Source organism: Somniosus microcephalus, chromosome 12 (genome assembly GCF_052327205.1).
Source record: "Somniosus microcephalus isolate GS21.2 chromosome 12, FLI_Smic_1.0, whole genome shotgun sequence".
Classification (NCBI taxonomy): domain Eukaryota; kingdom Metazoa; phylum Chordata; class Chondrichthyes; order Squaliformes; family Somniosidae; genus Somniosus; species Somniosus microcephalus.
The window spans coordinates 122,334,414-122,355,059 of NC_140998.1; the positions used below are offsets into that span (position 1 = coordinate 122,334,414).

The 20,646-nt window shown below is 42.8% G+C and overlaps 1 protein-coding gene across 1 annotated transcript; it reads right to left on the bottom strand.

Annotated features, from left to right (window-relative positions):
• Positions 1-3,974: 3,974 nt before the first annotated feature.
• Positions 3,975-11,509, bottom strand: emc7b (ER membrane protein complex subunit 7b). Its single transcript, XM_086003501.1, has 5 exons — positions 11,225-11,509; positions 7,958-8,077; positions 7,398-7,536; positions 5,879-5,959; positions 3,975-4,597 (listed from the first exon to the last, which is right to left on the bottom strand). The coding sequence occupies exons 1-5, from the start codon at positions 11,464-11,466 to the stop codon at positions 4,451-4,453; spliced, it is 729 nt and encodes a 242-aa protein (XP_085859627.1). The 5' UTR covers positions 11,467-11,509; the 3' UTR covers positions 3,975-4,450.
• Positions 11,510-20,646: the final 9,137 nt, after the last annotated feature.

Here is a 20,646-nt window from a genome sequence, read left to right on the forward strand (position 1 = left end):
AGGCAGCGGCTCACCACCACCTTCTCAAGGGCAACTAGGGATGAGCAATAAATGCTGGCCTTGCCAGCGATGCCCAGATCCCATAAGCAAATAAAAAAAATGCAATAAATTAAATTTACATTTGCTAGTTAGTATAATACATCTCTCCCCAAAAAGAAAACACAGGATATTGAAACAATGACTTTTTACATTGTGACAAAATAAGTATCTACTGTAGTTAATTTCCTGAATACTCGGATACATAAAGTACACTTTGAGGTAATATCCTTCAGTGTCTTCCTGGAACATAATCATCAATAGTTCCACACACACAAAATGTGTTTCCGCCAAGAATATTTAGTAATGATTGCAATAATGAAAGATTTTAATGTAATTTTCATTTCCGTCACCAATGCCTCAACCAGTGAATGCATCGTTCAGTATGGTACATTACCGCATAGACCAGGAAAGTCCTGGTTCGATCCCATGTCTATGCTGAGTTAGCCAAGATTAGTTGGGTCACCTATGGTCTTAAAAGGAAGGGGGGTGAAGAGCAGGGACAGGGTTGGGGAAGAAACAGATTGCCTGTTCCAGTTGCTATCCAGTGACCTGTTTGAAAGTGTACATGCATAGATGTCAGGTGAGGACAGGACCAAGCTTGTGTGTGACATTTTCCAATTGAACAGCTTGCCAGCAGGCACTGCCTATGCTTACACATGGAATCACCATTTGTTCTTGATAGTCGAGGGCTGCCAGCGCTCATAAATCCATATCCCTACCTTCCTGTAAGGAGGTAACAAGCATGGAAGGGAGGGAATTATTTACTAACCAGATATAGATAGAGCTAGAGATACTAACCATTTGTACAACTACAATACAGAATTAAATATTTCAAAGATTGAAAAGGGACAAGGGAGGCTATTTGGCCCATCTCAGCTCATGCATCTGGAAAATACCTCCCATGCAGTTTTGAATTCCAGATTGGAAACAACCCTTCAGTAGGTGTTCATGATACTCACAATTGCTCAGCACATAAAAAGTACCAAAAGATGCTGAGAGTTCCCTTTAACATAATAGTTCAAGTTTACTTAAATATTGCTTTTAGCAAATGGGTGTGAGGAGGGAAGAAAAAATAAACACCATAACGTGTGTGTGCACCTATGAGATCGAACTAATCGGATAACTTAGCTGTCTAGACTGCTCTTCACACTTTCACTTACAATATCCGTCCACAAAGTGGTTACATTTAATTATAGTCAAAGTACACAGGAATCTGGAAACAGATTCATGTAAATGTGCGTGTGCGCACGCGAGAGTGCATGCACATATAAAGACTTTAACTTTGCCATTGAGTGGGTCCTGAGCAGTTGTTAATTAGAGCAACTATAATTCTTTTCAAATCAAATCTGGAAATACAAAAGTGAAAACAAAGCAGAAAATTTATACAGAAAGAAGTCTCCTGACATTTTGCGTTAGCTTCCCACTGCAGCAACAGAACAGCTGTGGCATTGACAACTTTGAAAATAAATCAAGCAAAACTTTTTTTTAAATTGCTGGGCATATAGCAAAGTATTACATTCCACTGAAAACAAGGCTCTTTGACACACTTGCACAAACTCAAGGTTTACCCAAACGGGTCACAGCGAGTCCGCAGCCCTTTTACGTCTCTCCCGATTTTTATTTCCATTGACTTCAATTGGCTCAAATTTCACGAAGTAGCAAATATCACTCATAAAACTGCAACAAATCAGCTGCAAATGTAGCAGACTTTGCACGTGATGCTTTTGAAATGTGATTGTGCTATATACGAGATTTTTAAAAATGTAGCATAGATGGTACTGAATTGTTCTATAATTCAGTCAAATAACATGGAGATATAAAATGGGCTGACGAGTCCTTATCACCCATTTTACACTATCGTACAAAGTCGAGATCTGCCCCAATAACCAACAACTCACTTGTGCTACACTCTGGGCTTACAATGTTGTTGGAATGTTCTTTTAGATCGTGCATTGCCGTATAATCTGTCCTCACCAATCCAACATTCTCTATGGCTTGAGCTCTTAAACTGAATTTTCTGTCCCTACAGGTGAGCAAAATTGTGTGGATAGAAAAAGATCATGTGCTGCGATCACAGTCTCTTCAAGATGACATATTATAGACTTTAATCAGTATCTCTAACCGAAGCACTGAACAAGTTTTCTGCAAATGATAATAAATTTCCTTTGGATAGCATGCGGAGTCTTTTGGAAGTTAGAACAGGGGTGCCCAAGAATGCCAATATTTGCAGAGTTCCACGAACAGAAATGCTTGAAAACAAATGAGTGTGAATATTTCCAGTTAGAAATGCTGCTTGACAGCAGCTGAAGCGTTACCATGTTATTTGACTGTGAATTACAGGACAATTCAGTACCGTCTATGCTACATTTTAAAGTCTTGTATCTAGCACAATCATATTTCAAAGTATCGCGTGCATAGTCTGTCACATTTGCAGCTGATTTGTTGCTGTTTCATGAGTGTGATATTTGAGCCAACAACTGAACAGATACAGAACACAGCAAAACAGCCAACAGAAATGATCACCCAAGTTCAAAAAACTACAAATGAACAAGTGACAATTAGCAATGGCTATCAATAAAATTGCTGAAAATCTTATGAAAATATTTTTTCATGCCATCTTACATTCTCCACTATGCTGAGTAGCTTACTACAGTAATAGGTTTACAATATGACAGACAAGAATGTGAAAAATTTTACAAGAAAATTAATTTACAGAATAGAATGCTGTGTTGAAAATGCTTCTCACAATCTTCTTCACTGAAGAAGGCCTGTGAGTACGTGAGAAGCCTGAAGCTTAAGTTCATGCAGGTTCACAGGTGGATCAGCCAGCTGAACAGGCTAGTATCCTCGACCTACAACTTGTAGAAATTTTGATTAAGACTGGCCGTTCACAGGACATGCTAGGAATTGCTGTTTGAAAGGCCTACACTCCCCACCTATGTATCAATGCAGTTACTGTAGAAACCTCCAAAAGTCATTATTCGAATCAGTTAAAATAATGATTCATATAAAACACCAAAAACAACTTTCTACGGTATCCTTAAAAGCAAAAATTGTTTACTATAAAATATCCAACCTTCTGCAAATGTAGTTGGCAAAAGCAAAAAATCAATAAGACATGAAGGAGTAGGTCGTATATTTTGTAATGTATTCTAAATGGTTACAGCAACTGCCTCTCATTTCTTTACACTTAGAACTCAAAAATAATCAATGTTTGTGCTTGCACAGTTGCAAGTTCTACAAAATTTTACCATCATTTAAATTTGGAGATGGGTTTTGAAATAAAGTCCCGTATTAAATCTGTATATGCTAGAAGAACATTTTGGCATCATTAAGTACTGTTGCAGAGAAATTTGGTAAGAGAATTATGTAAATGCTTCAGTTTTATATGTTTGTTAGCATACACTATAAAAGCCAAAACTTCAACGGATGGCCTGTAAAGGTAAATAACTGCTCCTCCACAGAGTTTTATTTACCTGTCATAGGCAAAGAGGCATGATTAAAAAAAAGTTGGAAAGGGGGTGAATGAAAGAGGTATACAAGATACTAAGTGGAGTAGAAAAAAAAACAATCGAAAGCACTGTTGTAACTTACACCACAACTTCAGGACAAGAGGAAATAGGTACAATCCAGAAAAGTTCAGCTCTATTTTTTTTAATACAGTGATTAATAGCTGCAATGGTCTTCAGGTAAATGGAAGCAAAAACTCATTCAAGAGGCTGTTGAATGCTGTGATAGGGAGTTGAAGGTTTCTATGGAAGGATGACCTAGATGGACCGAATGGCCTCCCTCATCTAGAATTACCTTTTGTGAGATATGGCACTTCTATTTAAACTAAAGCAACATAGCACCTTAGGATCAGGAGGATAAACTCCTAAATATTCTTCACAAAGTTCATGTCAATGCTGCCGTTATCAAGAGCCACTGAGCCATGGTCTACTTGTATTACTTTATTTTGTGCACTTGAAATATACATAGCTCTGAAACAAAGTTATCTTGGATATACTTCATTCATTTGAGACATGCCATTACCTTGTTGTACATCAGAAATTTAACAGGGATTTGAAATGTTTCACTTTTATATTACTGTAATCTCTTGAACAGACTTTGAATGTATTAAAAATACTTACCAAAACTGGTAAATAAACTAGAATATTATTCTGCGTTACACCTTAATTAAATTATAAGAAATTCTTCAGAATGTACTAGTCACTGCAAGCAAACAGAATTTTTGATGTTTCAATATATACATAAATACCTAGTCCTTAGTCTTCAAGAAGTCAAGTATGCTTTTATCAAATTTTATTTTTCTCTGCAAGAAGCTCTCAGTATTTATTCTACTGGCGATTTTTTTAGAGCACAAATAGGCATTGTGTGCGCATTAACCTTGAACGACGCTCCAAAGGAAGGACTACCTCCTCTTTACAGCACCACTCTTGCCAGCCTTATTGCCACTTCCAGATTTGGATGACTTGGAAGAGAAAAGGCGGGTCATAAACTCTGAAACATCCGGCAACTCGTGGTTAGGGTTCAGCATGTTCATGGACTGCTCCATCTCCTAGAATAGAAAGCAGACATATGTTGTGATGATGCTGCAGAATGTATCTCGATCTCTATATTCAAACAAAGTCAATGGCACTAAGTAAGAACACCAGTACCCAAGTTCAGTTACACAGGTCAGTTGAGTTTGGGACACCCACAAATCTTCTTTATTTAAGCACCCAACAAGTACACCTCTGTCACAGTATACCATTACTGTGAAAGATTAAGAAACTTTCTCTTTTCACCTTATTTCACAAAGAATGAAATGCCAGCTAATAACAAAGCCAGCAAGTAACCTCCCGTCACTCCAAGTACTAGTATGTCATTTGGAGAAACAAATACTCTTTCCTAATTTTATCACTTTTTAAAATAAAAACAATTACTCATTTTTGTCCTCAAGTAGGACATTAACCACCATACTGTAGAGATCATTCTGAGCTGAGATTAAAAAGGCAGATTGGATCAGACAGCACAAAATAAGGTCAGTTTTTCTTCATAGGAAATAGAACATTCAACCTCCCTTTGATGCCAATTGGCAGAGATAAAACTGATTAAATACATAGGGGCTATAGCAAGGTGAGTGAGTGAGTGAGTGAGTGCCAGGTGACCAATGGAACTCGAGCTGGAGTTACCGGCCCACCTAAAATCGCCCAATTAGCATATTTATACCACTATTTGTATAAACATTTTGTATTCAGGTTGAAAACTCCGACTTGCAGACTCTCATGGCCAAGTTCTCCTGGTAACAATGTGCATATTACTTAACACTTTCATAAATGTTCCCAACACAAAATAAACAGATTAGGAAGGACTGTCTAGAACATATGATCCAGTTTTTCTCAGCCAAGCAACTTCTCTCAAGTTTACCTTTATGCCAAGTAACACAAATGATTATATTACCCCATTATACAACCATAAAGCAAGATTTACAAAATTGTTCTTAGGACCTATGCAAAATTAAATTACCTTTTAAATTAGTTACATGCAAGTTTTTCATATGAAATTCACTGTGTTCAACAATTCAAATATACTCCAATACTTCACTCACTGCATGCCAAATCTTAACACATTGCAAAAAGGTCCAGTGCTTGAAATTCATATATTATACACACATATATAATATATACACACATATATAATATATACACACATTTCGGGATCCAGCACAATCCAGGTGAAATTTCTCTCCATTAATTTTAACAGAAAAGTCGTTTTGAGGCCATTTTTTCCACTAAAATCAACAAATACAGGAATTTCGCCCCAGTGTGTTTTTTGAGTTTTAACTCAGCATACTCACCCGTCTCATCTCAGGATCATTGGTGTTGACCACTTTAGGCAACAGGAGGATGATCAGCAATGGAAGAACCATCATCATTACCTGCGCAGATGCAACAATCATAAATCTTAAAAAATCACCACAAAGTATGCTACGAGTGAGAATTCAGCACAGTTTGTATCCAGGTATAACACCAGAGATTATTTTACAGTATGAAGGAAGCATGTACAACATTACAACTAGCAAAGCTAGCAGCCAGGTATCTATATAGAAGAGGGAAACGGAAAAGGACAATTGTTAAAGAGGAAAAATGGCAAAAGTGTACTTTCCCCACAATGCATTATTCAACATGCTTCCTAGAGGTTGGCAGTTGAACAAAAAAAGTGACCATAGGCTGAACTATCCCAATAAGAGCAGCATAGGTTAGATATTTTCCACCCTCTCCAAGGGAAAATGAGACATTTTCTACATCTAATCTGAAATAAGGGATCTGGAAAACATCTGCCCATTCTCTCTAATTAGAAACTAGATATAAACCGCTCTTAAATTTTTTTTTGAATCTTAGTGTGCAGTTAAATATTAAAAACTTAATTACTATTTGTATGATTTGAGTCAACAGCCATTAGATTCTGATTTATAAAAGTTAAACTATACCGATGTTCTTTACTCCAAATATTTACATTTCAGTACAGACTACTCAGACAGGCAATGTGAATATTCTGAGCCTGTACAAACCTTCCTCAACTCCCCCTCACCAGAAAAGATCTTAGTTGTGAAGAATCTGTTGTGCAGCACTGGAATTGCTTCAAATCTTTGAATCTAGTCTGCAACATTAATAGGGGGGGGGGGGGTTGTTACACAAAAAAGTGTACCCTGTATTGCGCAATTGCTTTCGCTAAAGCAGTTCTGCAGTATAAATGGGGCATTAAACTGGCTACGCTGTACACAGGTTAGCTCTCATTTCTTCCACAGCACGCCCCATCGATTAGAATACAAATGAGACCTGCGAACTTGAAACATAACAGCTTCCAGCATTCAGCCCAAGATTTTAAAAGTCCTGTGTTTATATAACATTTTACCATGTCTGAGAAACATCTTGGAGTGATTCACATAAATTACTTTTGAAATACAGTCACTGAAGGCATACTCAGCAATTAATGTGTAAAACAACTTCCCACAAACAGCAATGAAATGAATGACCAGTTAATTTGTTGAGTGTTGGGGGAGGGGTGATTATTGGCTGGGATACTAGGAGGAAACTCCCCATTTTTCCTTGAAAAGTATCGCAGGATCTTTAACATCTACCTGGCCAGGTGGACAGGGTCTCAGTGAAGGTCAGACGAGACTGCACATGACTTTCTCTACCCATCAGCACTTAAGGTTATTTAAAGTCGGGTAATACAAACCTAAGTAAAATATTTTAAAAGAGTACGCTGGTATTATATTCAGCATTAAGCACTAATCGTTTTTCCCAATTTACAATAAGTACATTGTAAAAAAGAAATTTACAAACGTAGTTTAATAATTCACAAGCACTTACCATAGGATTCATGAGGAAGTCTGTCCAGCCCCATGTTTCTCTCTTCAGAAAGTACGGAGGAGGACCAGAAGATTTGATTTGTATGGGATATGGCAACCTAATAACTTCAGATGCCTTTAAATAATTCACGTGCCTTGCTCTTGTAAGAAAACAAATTAAAGAATGAAAAAAAGTGTAACAATTTTCTTGCCAAAAATTACTTGCATCACCTCCCTTTTGGTTAAAAAAAATGCCAAATGTCTGAACTTTAAAAAATATTAATGGTTACTTTATTCAGACATGACTGCAGAACACTGAATGGCGATATTCCTGGCAAGGGGTGGAAACTGTTTATAATCGACGAGGAGAATCACAACCTTTATTAAATGGCCCCAGCTTTTTGTTAGATCTTAGTGACTGTCCCAGTCCTGGATTCATATACATTTCAAAAATGTGAAACTAAAAAAAAATTACCCTGTCAGGATACATTTTGACATCAAGAATGGCAAGCCTTGTAAGAAGCAGTTTCAAATTAATTAAAAGTAAAAAATATTTCAGCATAACTCTTAGTTCATTCTTACCTGATTTTACCTTTGGAAGTTATGTCAACTCGCACAGGTTCAAAGCGGTGGGCTGCCGACACCACTTCCACCACATATGAACCAGAGGGAACGTCATTTACAGTGAAGGTTCCATCTGTCCTATAAAGTGAAATATATAGTCTGAAATGCTTCAGAAAATCAATGTTAAATAGTACACTAAATATTTGTATCAAGGATGTCCAGTAACACAATATAAAGTGCTGCAGATAGAAACAAAAAAGATGGGCAAAACGACTACGTGTAAAGTTGAAAGAGATCAAGTGTATTAGTATGCTCAATATACCCAATCACTACAGAACACAAGGGAGACATTCAAGCTCTGAAGGAGGTGAAGAGAAGAGTGAGGAGACCGATAGTAGTGCTAAAAGACTGAGGGAAGACTGGAGAAATTCAGGCTTTTCAGCCTTGAAAGGAGGCAACTGAGAAGAGACCTCAGAGCTATGTGACAATAAATGGTAAATACAGATCATTACTTCCAATTCAATAGTGACAAAAGGGGAAGAAAACTTAAGTTCAAACTAGAAAAAGGCAAAATTCTTCATGCAAAGTGCGATCATCACATGAAATTGACCTCTAGGAAGGGTAGTGGAGGCAAAAACCTGGAATCAATTTAAGAAACAGCTGGAAGCTGTGAAGGGCTATAGGTTATTTTTGGGTGGATGTGTTAAGACCATACTCTTCCATGTCTATCATGGCTATCATGTCACCGTAGGCTATGAACTAGAGTGAATTTGGTCTTTGAAACTCCCACAATCATTTCAAGCCATCTTTCCATTTTGCCGAGAATTCTTTCTGAATTTAGTGTAAACACAAACTGTAACCCATTGCTTGTTAATACTTCAGGAATATTTCAACTATGCAGATGAACTCAGATCCCTTCACTTTCAGATTAAACTAATCCCCCCTGCCAGTTTTCAGTGTTCAAGAATTGACAAAAATATACAAAAACTAAAATATTTGTATTACAAAATAAAAGCATCAGTTCACCAGTTCTCCCAAAACACAGTTTATCGCAAGTGGCTAGAGATAGAAACTTAAATAGTTGATTAAGTACAGTATTTGAAAAGTAATATAAAGGATGGAGAAAAGGCAGGGAAATGGGAGAAAACACACAGCTCCAGTGTAAGAGTTAACACTAGCACAATGGGCCAAATAGCATCCTTCTGTGCTTTAATTTCCGTAAGATCATATATTTTTCAGCAACACCGTTCCCAATTTTATGTTCACAATCACTGTACACTGTGACAGTACTTAAAATAAAGCAAATCCACTGTAGCTAAATTATAAGCAGTGATGCCCTGCCAAAATAAAGAGTCTCTCGGGATGGCTCAGTAAGTAATTCCACCGCCTGGTGGGGCAGTATAATCATATAGACGAGGAAGGTCCCAAATTCAATCTTTGGTCTGGGATGAGTGGCTGGTCTCAACTGGGATGACAGTAGGGAGGCTATAATTGGTTTCAGTACCACTGGGCTAAGGAGGGGAAAATCGGTCAGGCCAGCAATCCAGATCACAGGCCATCTCTGTAAAGTGCACCTCTGTGGGCATCAGGTGAGAAAAACTGACAGCGTGCCAACACTTTATAAGAATGGACACTTGAGGTAGCTGACAGCTGCCAGCACCAGTGCAAATGTATAGCAGCGAGGATCAACACCCTCAGAGGAGGAAGAATAAACAGCTTTACAAGTAGCTCAACTCTTTACTTGATTGTAAAAGATCTGTCCTACACTTGCCCCGATGTCCACAGCTCTGCCCATTCCATAACATAGAAGATAGTAGTAGCAGGAGTAGGCCATTCGGCCCTTCGAGCCTGCTCTGCCATTCAATGCGATCATGGCTGATCATCCAAATTCAGTACCCTGTCCCTGCTTTCTCCCCATACCCCTTGATCCCTTTAGCCTTCAGAAATATATCCAACTCCTTCTTGAATATATTTAATGAATTGGCTTCTACTGCCTTCTGTGGTAGAGAATTCCACAGGTTCACCACTCTCTGGGTGAAGAAATTCCTCCTCATTTCAGTCCTAAATGGTTTACCCCTTATCCTTAAACTGTGACCCCTGGTTCTGGACACCCCGACCATCGGGAACATCCTTCCAGCATCTAGTCTGTCCAGTCCTGTCAGAATTTTTAAAGTTTCAATGAGATCCCCTCTCATTCTTCTAAACTCCAGCGAGTATAAGCCCAATCGACCCAATCTCTCCTCTTACGTCATTCCTGCCATCCCAGGTATCAGCCTGGTGAATCTTCGCTGAACTCCCTCCATGGCAAGAAAATCCTTCCTCAGAGAAGGCGACCAAACCTGCACACAATACTCAAGATGTGGTCTCACCAAAGCCCTGTACAACTGCAGCAAGACATCCTTGTTCCTGTACTCAAACCCTCTCGCTACGAAGGCCAACATACCATTTGCCTTCTTAACCGCCTGCTGCACCTGCATGCTTACCTTCAGCGACTGGTGCACAAGGACACCCAGGTCACGTTGCACTTCCCCTTCTCCTAATCTATTGCCATTCAGATAATAATCTGCCTTCCTGTTTTTGACACCAAAGTGGATAACCTCGCATTTATCCACGTTATATTGCATCTGCCATGCTTCTGCTCAATCACCCAACCTGTCCAAATAACAAAGCTCCCTTGCTGTTGCTTTTGCCGGTCAGTGGTAGTACTTCAAAAAGTATTTTGCCCGAGTCAAAAGATTGTGGGTTCAAGTCCCACTCCAAGGACTTGAGCACATAATCTCGGCTGACACGCCAGTGCAGTGCTGAGGAGTGCTGAGGGCGTGCTGCACTGTTGGAGGTGTTGTCTTTCGGATGAAACATTAAACCGAGGCCCCTTCTGCTCTCTCGGGTGGATGTAAACGATCCCATGGTACTATTTCGAAGAGGAGCAAGGAAGTTATCCCGGTGTCCTGGCCAATATTTACCCCTCAACCTACATCACTAAAACAGATTATCTGGTCATGATCACATTGCTGTTTGTGGGAGCTTGCTGTGCGCAAACTGGCTGCCGCGTTTCCCACATTACAACTACTGATGCTCAAACTAACTGCTTGCTGTTCGTGCGAAGTGTTAAAAGTCGCGCGTCCCAACCCAGGACTGCGCCAGCAACCCGCCCAGCTTTCGGGGCCGACGGTGAGGCTTTGAGGCCTAATTGTCCGGGGGCCGGGGCAGAGCCCGGGGGTGGGAGGGGCTGCTGCCAACAATGACCGCGGTGCGTGGCCCCGGGGCCGGCCTCCCGGTCCTTACTTGAAGAAGCCGACGTGCTCCTCTCCCTCCACCAGCACCCGGGCCGTGTGGATCCAGTCCTGCGGTTTGACGCCGGGCACCACCGCCCGCCCTTCAATCTTGAACCTTTCCCCGCTGGCGCCCTCGGCCTCGGAGCCGGCGCAGAGCCTGACCGCCGACAAATGCAGCAGCAGCAGCAGACAGACGAGCCGGGAGCAGCGGAGAAAACAGCTACCACTTCCACCGCCAGCCGCCGCCATCATTATCAGCCCGGCTCTCAGTGAGGCGCAGCCGCACTCTCACCCCTCACCTCTGACCCGCCCGCACCAGGTTCCACTCCCACCGCAGCCCCAGCTCCTGTCAATCAGCAGCCTCAGTGACATCCTTCCACGTACATGCATCAACTCAAATTTCTTTCCACGGATGTTGCCTGACCTGCTGAGTTTTTCCAGCATTTTCTGTTGTTATTTCGGATTTCCAGCATCTGCAGTATTTTGCTATCATGCAAATATCTGACGTCTTTCAATAGATGCAAGCAAAAAAAAAACACAGCTTCAAATAAAAACAGGAAAAACGCAGCCGTGTTATCGCACTGGGCATATCCTACCTAGCGAAAAGTCTTGCTTTCCAAATGTCACTTGATTTACTGGTCAATTCCATTATTTTTTTATTTCAGAGTTCCATCATTGGCCCTTTCTAATATCTCATGTTTAAGTGTCACTTCTAACATATTCATTGGTATTGGATACCGCTACCAAAATAAAACAATTCTTGTGATAGTTGCAGGTGGTTAATAAAAGATTTATCTTTCTGGCTGCAGACATTCAATGTGAATTGCAAATTTCATGTGGTACAGCAAAGTGTGACAAAAGCCAAGAACTAGTCGCTTAGGGATTGTCAGAGGTGCATTGCATGAATATTTTGATAGAGCAGAGGCTATTGGGGAACCACAATGTGGCTGGAGGAAAAGAGGTCCTGTCTCACCAACTTGATTGAATTTTTTGAAGTTACAATGTTAATGAATGAGAGAAGCTTGGTAATATTGTGTTTCTGGATTTTCAAAAAGACATTCAATAATTACAGCTCTTCTTCCTGCTCAGCTGCCTTAAGTGTACAACCCTGTATGGTGTACACATGCTTAGAATTGCATCATGCTGCATTTGTCTATATTAAAATACATTACCAGGCTCAGGCTCTTTGCTCCACTGCGTCCAAATCCGCCTGTAACCTATTTTACTCATCTAATGTCCGCAGATATCTTTGTATCATCCCCAGACTTGTGGATCATTCCTCTAAAGTCTTCATCCAAACTGTGAAGAGCAATGGCCCCGACGCTGATCCCTACACGACTCCACAGCTCCCTGGGCAGAGCTGCTACCATTAACAACTATCTCCTGTCTATAAAAATGCAATCTGTAATATACATAGGTAGAACAAATGAAGGACAGAGACAGAGACAGGATGAGCTGCTAGTCCATGTGCTTGCTTTATTAGGCCAGAGCAAGCTGAGCATGCTCATACTAAACCATGTGACAAACCATGTGATAATACATTACACTGCTTTCCCCTTTAAAAAAAATGTATATATTCCCCTCTCAAATACAACAAAACTATGGTCCCACCTTTCCCAGAATTACATGTACCACATAACAAAAACTCCTGGCTTTTTCCTTTTAGATGAACTACAAATCCAGTTTAATAACAGGCTTGCGGAGCCTTCCTGATCTCCCTACAGGAGATTGTGTTGTTGAACCAATTTTTGGGCTGTTTTGTTTTGGTTCTGAACTCAAAGATGATCCGGTTTCTATCTCAAACTTGGTTGAACCTGGTACTTCAGTTACTGAAGTCTGAACTGAGTCAAACTCATGTATGTGTTCATGATCAAGTGAGTCACAAACATGTCTTGGTTCATCTCTAGCAGAGATCATTTGATCTACATCAACACTTAGGATTTTGTCACCAATTTCAACCAAATATCTCTTGGTTCCACCAACCTCTACTATGGTTCCTACATCCTTCTTGTGTGAACTCGACTTGCCAGGGGGACTGAGAACACGAACACACTTGTTTTGTTTGAAACTGCGTTCTTTCTGATTGGTGTCATAACGTTTCTGACTCAACTGTTTCTGTTCAACTCGAGGCCAAATTCGGTTGAACAAGACTCAATCGTGTTCTCAATCTCCTCTTCATCAAGAGTGGATTGGCGGTTAGGATCAGATCAGCCATGATCTTATTGAATGGCGGAGCAGGCTCGAGGGGCCGATTGGCCTACTCCTGCTCCTATTTCTTATGTTCTTATGTTCTGCTGGGGTATGTCCAGTTGTAGCGTGCAGAGTGTTATGAATCTTATGATCCATGAAGAAAGACTCATGAAATAACACTGGACGGCCAGCTGGTGGCGCCGTCTGTAGTGTATGTGCTTTAAGTCAGGACTACTTTTTACAGCCCCTGTATACTGTAGTACCGGCAGTGGCCACACCGGTATATAAGCTGTGCGCATGCCTCTGTACCCCAGTCTAGAGATGACCCTCCTCCAGTAAAGAGCTGTTATTTGTTTATGTACAGCATCCGTGTAATTATTTATCCACTGAACCACGGATCTAACAGTGGCAACGAGTGTTGATGCGAATCTACCTGCAACATAAAAAAAAAGTCGAGTCCAGGAACACGGGTGTCGACCGCAAGCAACCGCCCAGCAGTCAGGCAGAGATCCAACTTCGCTGGGGAGGCTGTGGAGAGCCGGGCTTGGTTCCCCAGCCACAACGAGCAGTAAGAGGCCGACGACAGGTCCAGAGCAGACCCTTCCCGAGCAGCGGCGGCTGGAGCCGACCGACGGCAGAGAGAGAGAGCCGGGCAGCATCGACGGGGTAAGAAAGAGGGAAAATATTGCAAACCGAAGAGAGGGTAAGAAACAGCCGGGTTCTAGACTGAGCGGCGTCAACAAATATCAAGAGAAGAACGCGCAGAGCACAGCCAGCGATCACGGGCTGATCAGGGTCCGCGGGGCAAAGCAAGGGGAGACGCCATTGAGCCGCGGAGAAGGAAGAGCGCGGGAGACGCTATTTTGCGAAGCCGCAGCGGAGAAGACGGGCGAGCGCGGGAAGGAAGGAAAGCGCGGGAGATGCCATTTTGTGCCAGCGGAGAAGAAGGGGAAGTGCGGGAGGCGCCATTGGGGATAGTTAACGCACAACCAAGGATGCCGAAGAGTGGCAGTATCTCTACGTTCGACAATGAAGTCGAAGATTGGGCAACATATGTGGAACGTATTGAGGTGTACTGCAGGGTGAATGAAGTGCCAGATGCTAATAAAGCACTGGTTCTGTTAAATTCCATGGGTGCCAAAACTTATGGGTTACTGCGAAATCTAATAACCCCAGAGAAGCCGGTAAACAAGAATTTTGAAAGCATAGTAGAAATCCTACAGGACCACTTAAACCCCACACCGCTGCTGATAGCAGAACGATTTAAGTTCCATAAAAGGAACCAACACAAAGACGAAAGCAATGCTGAGTACCTAACGGAACTGCACAAGCTATCGAAATACTGCCAGTTTGGAGCGGGACTAGCAGACACGTTAAGGGACAAGTTTGTGTGTGGGCTACAAAGTGAAGGAACCCAGAAATGGCTTCTATCAGAAAAGGACCTTACGCTGGACAAAGCTTTCAGTATGGCAGTATCACACGAAGCAGCCGCAAGAGGCGCTGCAGAGATACAACGGAGACCGCAAGAATATGGCACCAACGAAATGACCTATGGAACAGGGAAGTGCTATCGCTGTGGCAGAACAACACATGACCAGAAAGATTGTTGGTTGAAGGACCAAGTGTGCAGACAGTGTGGGAAAGCAGGACACATAGCAAGAGTCTGCAGGTCTGGGAAGAAAACCAACAGTAAGAAATCTCCACAGGAGAAGTACAAAAAGGTACACCAGGTGATGGACAGTGGTTCAGACGAACAGAAAAGTGACACAGACTCCGGAAGCAAGGAGCTGGGTTGTCTGAAACTACATAATGTAACCGAAATGGAGGATCACCAGACTATCTGGGTTACACTCAAGATAGACGGAGTCCAAGTGAAAATGGAATTGGACACAGGGTCAGCTCTAACAGTCATAAATCAAAGAGACTACAAGCAGCTATTTTCACACATACCCTTGAAAGCTACAGAGATTGTCTTGAAGACGTATACGGGGCAAAAAGTCTACCCCAAAGGAAAAATAAGGGTGAAAGTGACATATAAAGGTCAGGAAATACCTAAAATGGATATATATGTATTGCCAAATGGAGGACCACCACTGCTAGGACGTGAATGGATCCGGAAGATACATTTAGATTGGCATTCCATACAGGCACTGAAGGTGGAGGCCAAAAAGGATGACGACGTCACACCTGGACGACTGTCAAAAATGCTAACTGACGCAAAAGAAGTGTTCCACGAGGGACTAGGAACACTAAAAGGAATAACAGCAACAATTAAAATAGAGGATAATGCAAGCCCAAAGTTTCTGAAGGCCAGACCAGTGCCTTATGCGATCAGACCAGCAGTTGAAGCAGAGCTGGAAGGGTTGGAACGTTCAGGAGTACTGTCCAAAGTGGACTGGAGCGAGTGGGCTACACCCATCGTTCCTGTAATGAAGAGGTCGTTGAGTAATACGCCTGGGGAACCAAAGAAGGTCCGCATCTGTGGGGATTTTAAGGTGACAGTGAACCCAGTCCTTCACACGGTGCAATATCCGCTTCCACGAATTGAGGATATTTTCACCTCGCTATCTGGTGGTAAACGCTTCACCAAAATTGATCTAGCCCAGGCGTACTTGCAAATGGAGGTAGAAGAAGCTTCGAAACATTACCTTACGATCAACACCCATAAAGGTCTCTATCAATACAACCGGCTGGTGTTTGGAGTAGCCATGGCTCCGACTATCTGGCAAAGGATCAGGTCCTGCAAGGGATTCCAGGGACCCAGTGTTATTTGGATGACATCTTGGTCACGGGCGAAAATGACGGTGATCACCTCGCTAACTTGGAGAAGGTGCTCGCCAGATTAAAGGAATATGGGCTACGAGCTAATCGCCACAAGTGCGAGTTTTTCCAGAAACAGATCTCGTATTGCGGCCACGTCATCGATGAAGAGGGGTTACATAAGTCCCCTGACAAGATTGAGGCAGTAGTCAAGGCTCCAGCACCGGAAAATGTGTCACAACTGAGGTCGTTCCTCGGGCTGGTAAACTATTACCACAAGTTCTTACCAAATTTGTCTACGGTATTACACCCGCTGAACACCCTACTGCAAACATGGAAGTGGGATGACGAATGTAGACGAGCTTTCCAGAAGTGTAAAGAATTGATCACATCAAAAGAGGTGTTGGCCCATTTCAACCCAGCACTACCAATTCGTTTGGCATGTGATGCATCACCCTACAGCATTGGAGCGGTGCTGTCGCACAAATTCCCAGATGGGTTGGAGAGGCCAGTAGCCTTTGCGTCTCGGTCACTAACCTCAGCCGAGCGCAACTATGCCCAGATTGACAGGGAGGCCCTCAGCCTAGTATGGGGAGTAAAAAAATTCAACCATTATCTGCATGGGCAGAAGTTCACCTTGCTGACTGACCACCAACCACTTGTCTCCATCTTTAATCCTAAGAAGGGCGTGCCAGTAATGACTGCACAGCGGTTACAAAGATGGTCCCTGTTTCTAGGGGCGACTCAATATGAAATAGAATATAAAGGCACGAAACAGCATGGGAATGCTGATGGGCTATCGCGCCTGCCACTGCCTACGGTGGAGGAAGTGCCAGCAGTGGACCCTATCGAGATATTTTATTCGTCGATAATTGAACGATTGCCAGTAACAAACGCGGATATAGAGAAGGAGACCCGCAATGATCCGATGCGGTCATGGGTATATGAATTGACGGTGAGGGGATGGCCAACACATGGCGACTCACTGTTGCCAGCATTCTCATCCAGAAGAGAACAGCTGTCAGTATGCCAGGGGACAGTGATGTGTGGATCCAGAGTGGTGATTCCACACAAGTTAAGGGAGAGAGTGCTAAAGGAGCTACATGAAGGTCATCTGGGGGGAGTGAAAATGAAAAGCCTTGCTAGGGCTTATGTGTGGTGGCCGGGAATCGATCAACAAATCGAAGACCTAACTAAGAGCTGCTTAGGATGCCAGAAGGTCCAAAATGCACCACCACATGCCCCTCTACACCCATGGGAGTGGCCCTCCTCTCCATGGCAACGGGTGCACATTGATTTTGCTGGTCCATTCATGGACTCAATGTACTTAATAGCAGTGGATGCTCATTCAAAGTGGCCTGAGGTGATAAAGATGCCTTCAACCACTACAGAGAAAACGATTGCAGTCCTACGGACCATATTTGCCAGAAACGGTTTGCCAGAGCAGATCTGCTCTGATAATGGACCACAGTTTGTGTCCGACGAGTTCCAAAAATTCATGAAAAGGAATGGGGTAAGGCATTACACATCCGCCCCGTATCATCCAGCCACCAATGGATTGGCTGAGAGGTTCGTACAAACCTTTAAGAAGGCGATAAAGGCCATGTGCGACGAGGAAATTCCACTACAGCATAAGATGGACAATTTCTTATTAGCCTACCGAAACGCGACACATGCAGTTACCAACCAGACCCCGGCCATGATGTTCTTTAACTGAAGGTTGAGATCTCGTCTGGACTTGCTCAGACCAAATGTGCGAAGAAATGTTGAGGACAAACAATTCCAGCACATCAACGAGAAGCCGACAAGGAGCTTCAATGTAGGGCAACCAGTCTTGGCCCGTGATTATCGAACAGAGAAGTGGCAACCCGGAACGATATGTACAAGGCAGGGGCCATTAATGTACACAGTAGATGTCGGGGAGAACATTGTGAGACGCCACGTCGATCAGATCTTAGCGTCACAGGAAGGCATCAACCCCATGTCTCGAGTACCTGGGGATGAACCCGACATACCCGTAGCATTTACTTCAGACCCAGTAGCAGTGGAACCCGATGAACTACCCGATGAAAATGGGTCAGAATCGCCTCTGCACCAAGAACAAGAACCTCCGGAAAGGCGCTATCCCGAAAGGGTCAGGAAGTCGCCCCAAAGACTGAATCTATAAATGGACTTTTGTTATTGAATGTACATGTAAAAATGTAATTGTTATTTGAATATTAAGGGGGTATTATTAATCTAAAAAGGGAGGAATTGTAGTGTATGTGCTTTAAGTCAGAACTACTTTTTACAGCCCCTGTATACTGTAGTACCGGCAGTGACCACACCGGTATATAAGCTGTGCGCATGCCTCTGTACCCCAGTCTAGAGATGACCCTCCTCCAGTAAAGACCTGTTATTTGTTTATGTACAGCATCCGTGTAATTATTTATCCACTGAACCACGGATCTAACACCGTCCAAGGAGTATAAATACTCGGGCGTGGGCCCAGCTTTTCCAGGACATTTTGTAAACAGGAACTAGTGAAAGATAACTAGACCACCATGTTTTGAAACAAGCTAATTAAAGCCTTGTTTTATACTCAAACCAAGTGCATAGTGAGTTTTATTACATCAATTTAATCAACTTGATGTCGACTCCACACTCAGTGATTTCGGGAACAGCCAGCTATGACTTCAACTGTAGAAGGGAACTCCGGCGTAGTTATGGACAAACTACTCAGACCCACCCGAATTCACCTACAACTGCTAACGTATGGAAACACTGGTATCGTACCTTCAGCAACTTCCTCAGGGTGTGTGGTGAGAATGTTCCTGATAAATTAGAGATACTTGCCAGTTATGTATCTCCTCATGTGTTTGACTATATCGAAGACTGTGTGGACTATGACTCCGCTATCCTAATATTACAGCGACTATATGTTAAGGCCCCAAACGAAATTTTTACTGGGTATTTATTGGCCACAACTCGACAACAACCTGGGGAATCACTTGACGAATTCCTTCAAAAGCTTCGCAGGCTCAGCAAGGATTGTAACCTTAAAGCTGTCACAGCTGAACAGTACCAGAAGGAGCTAATTTGCGATTCCTTTATTAATGGAATTACGTCTCCCTTCATACGCCAGCGTCTGTTGGAGAATAAAACCCTCGAGTTAAAGGCTGCCTATGACCAGGCGTGTTCCCTGGACTTAGCAAAGAGGAATGCAGATACCTATCTTTTACCTCATGCACCGGCTGCTGCTATCACTTTTAATGACTCCTTCGATAGATCTCGGGCGGAAGCCTTCGCTGATGACGACCTCCGCCCTAGCGGCATCTTGGCAATCTGGAAGGATGTGTTTCTTCTGTGGAGATGTGTTCCATTATAGGAAATTTTGTCTTGCTTGTAACGCAACCTGCAATCGTTGCAGCAAGTAAGTGGGGGTAGTTCTCCAAACTGTCACTACTCGGCTTCTTGGGGCTGTCGGAAGTCCAAACACCTCAATAACAGGAGTCTGACTCTCCCACGCCGCCGGTAGTCTCTTCCGATCTGCCATTTTTCTGTTTACTGTATAAGTTTTGTTTTACTGTTAAGTAATTAAAGAGTTATGGATTACACTCAACTGGCAGTACTGTACTTAATCAAGCATCTTCCACCATCCATTTAATACAACATTCTGTAGGTGAGCACCCAATTACTGTATACAGCACATTTCTTGATTTTTTTATTTTTGTTTGTTAAAAATAGCCTCGATAGATAACCCTCTCCATCATCCGGAATTTTTAATCAACCGGCACCATCCCAGTCCCATTGGTGCCGGATATCAAAGAGTTTCCTGTACAAAGTTATATAGAAAAGGAAAACGTCAAGGTCAGTGCGGTGCGGGCACCGGGACCAAGGTTTAGAGTGACAGACGATAATGACGACCTTGACTGGGGAGAATTAGAGAAGGACGCCGCAGATTACGACAGACAGGACAATGACATGGGTTGGGAGCCCCCCCCTAAATATGACGCAGAGGGATCATCGGCCCCACCACTGCCCGAAACCGGGACCAAGGGCGTAATAGTCATGGTCCCTATTACGACGGAGATTAGATAAGTGGGAAATGGGCAGGCTCAGACTACAGTACGATATGTCCCGTTCACCCCAGCCAAGAAACAGATGATAACGAGGGACCTCCCAACCCCTAAAACAAACCATGCATACACCGACTTTTGGAATAAGTTAGAGGAGATGATAGATGTACACTCACTTCACCCGGAAGATATACACATCCTCGTAAAGTCCAGGATGATATCCAAAGGGGAAATCAGTGGGCAGATGAGGCAGCAAAGGGGGCTGTGGAGATGGAGACCCTGGAGCCGGTGGCAGCTTGTGCTGGTCCAGAGGAAGTAAATGTGCAAAAATTACATGAGGAAACGACTGAAACAGAGAAGGGTGAAAAAGAAAAAGGGACAGACAAGGATGAGCATGGGATTTGGAAGGAGGAGGGATGAGTAG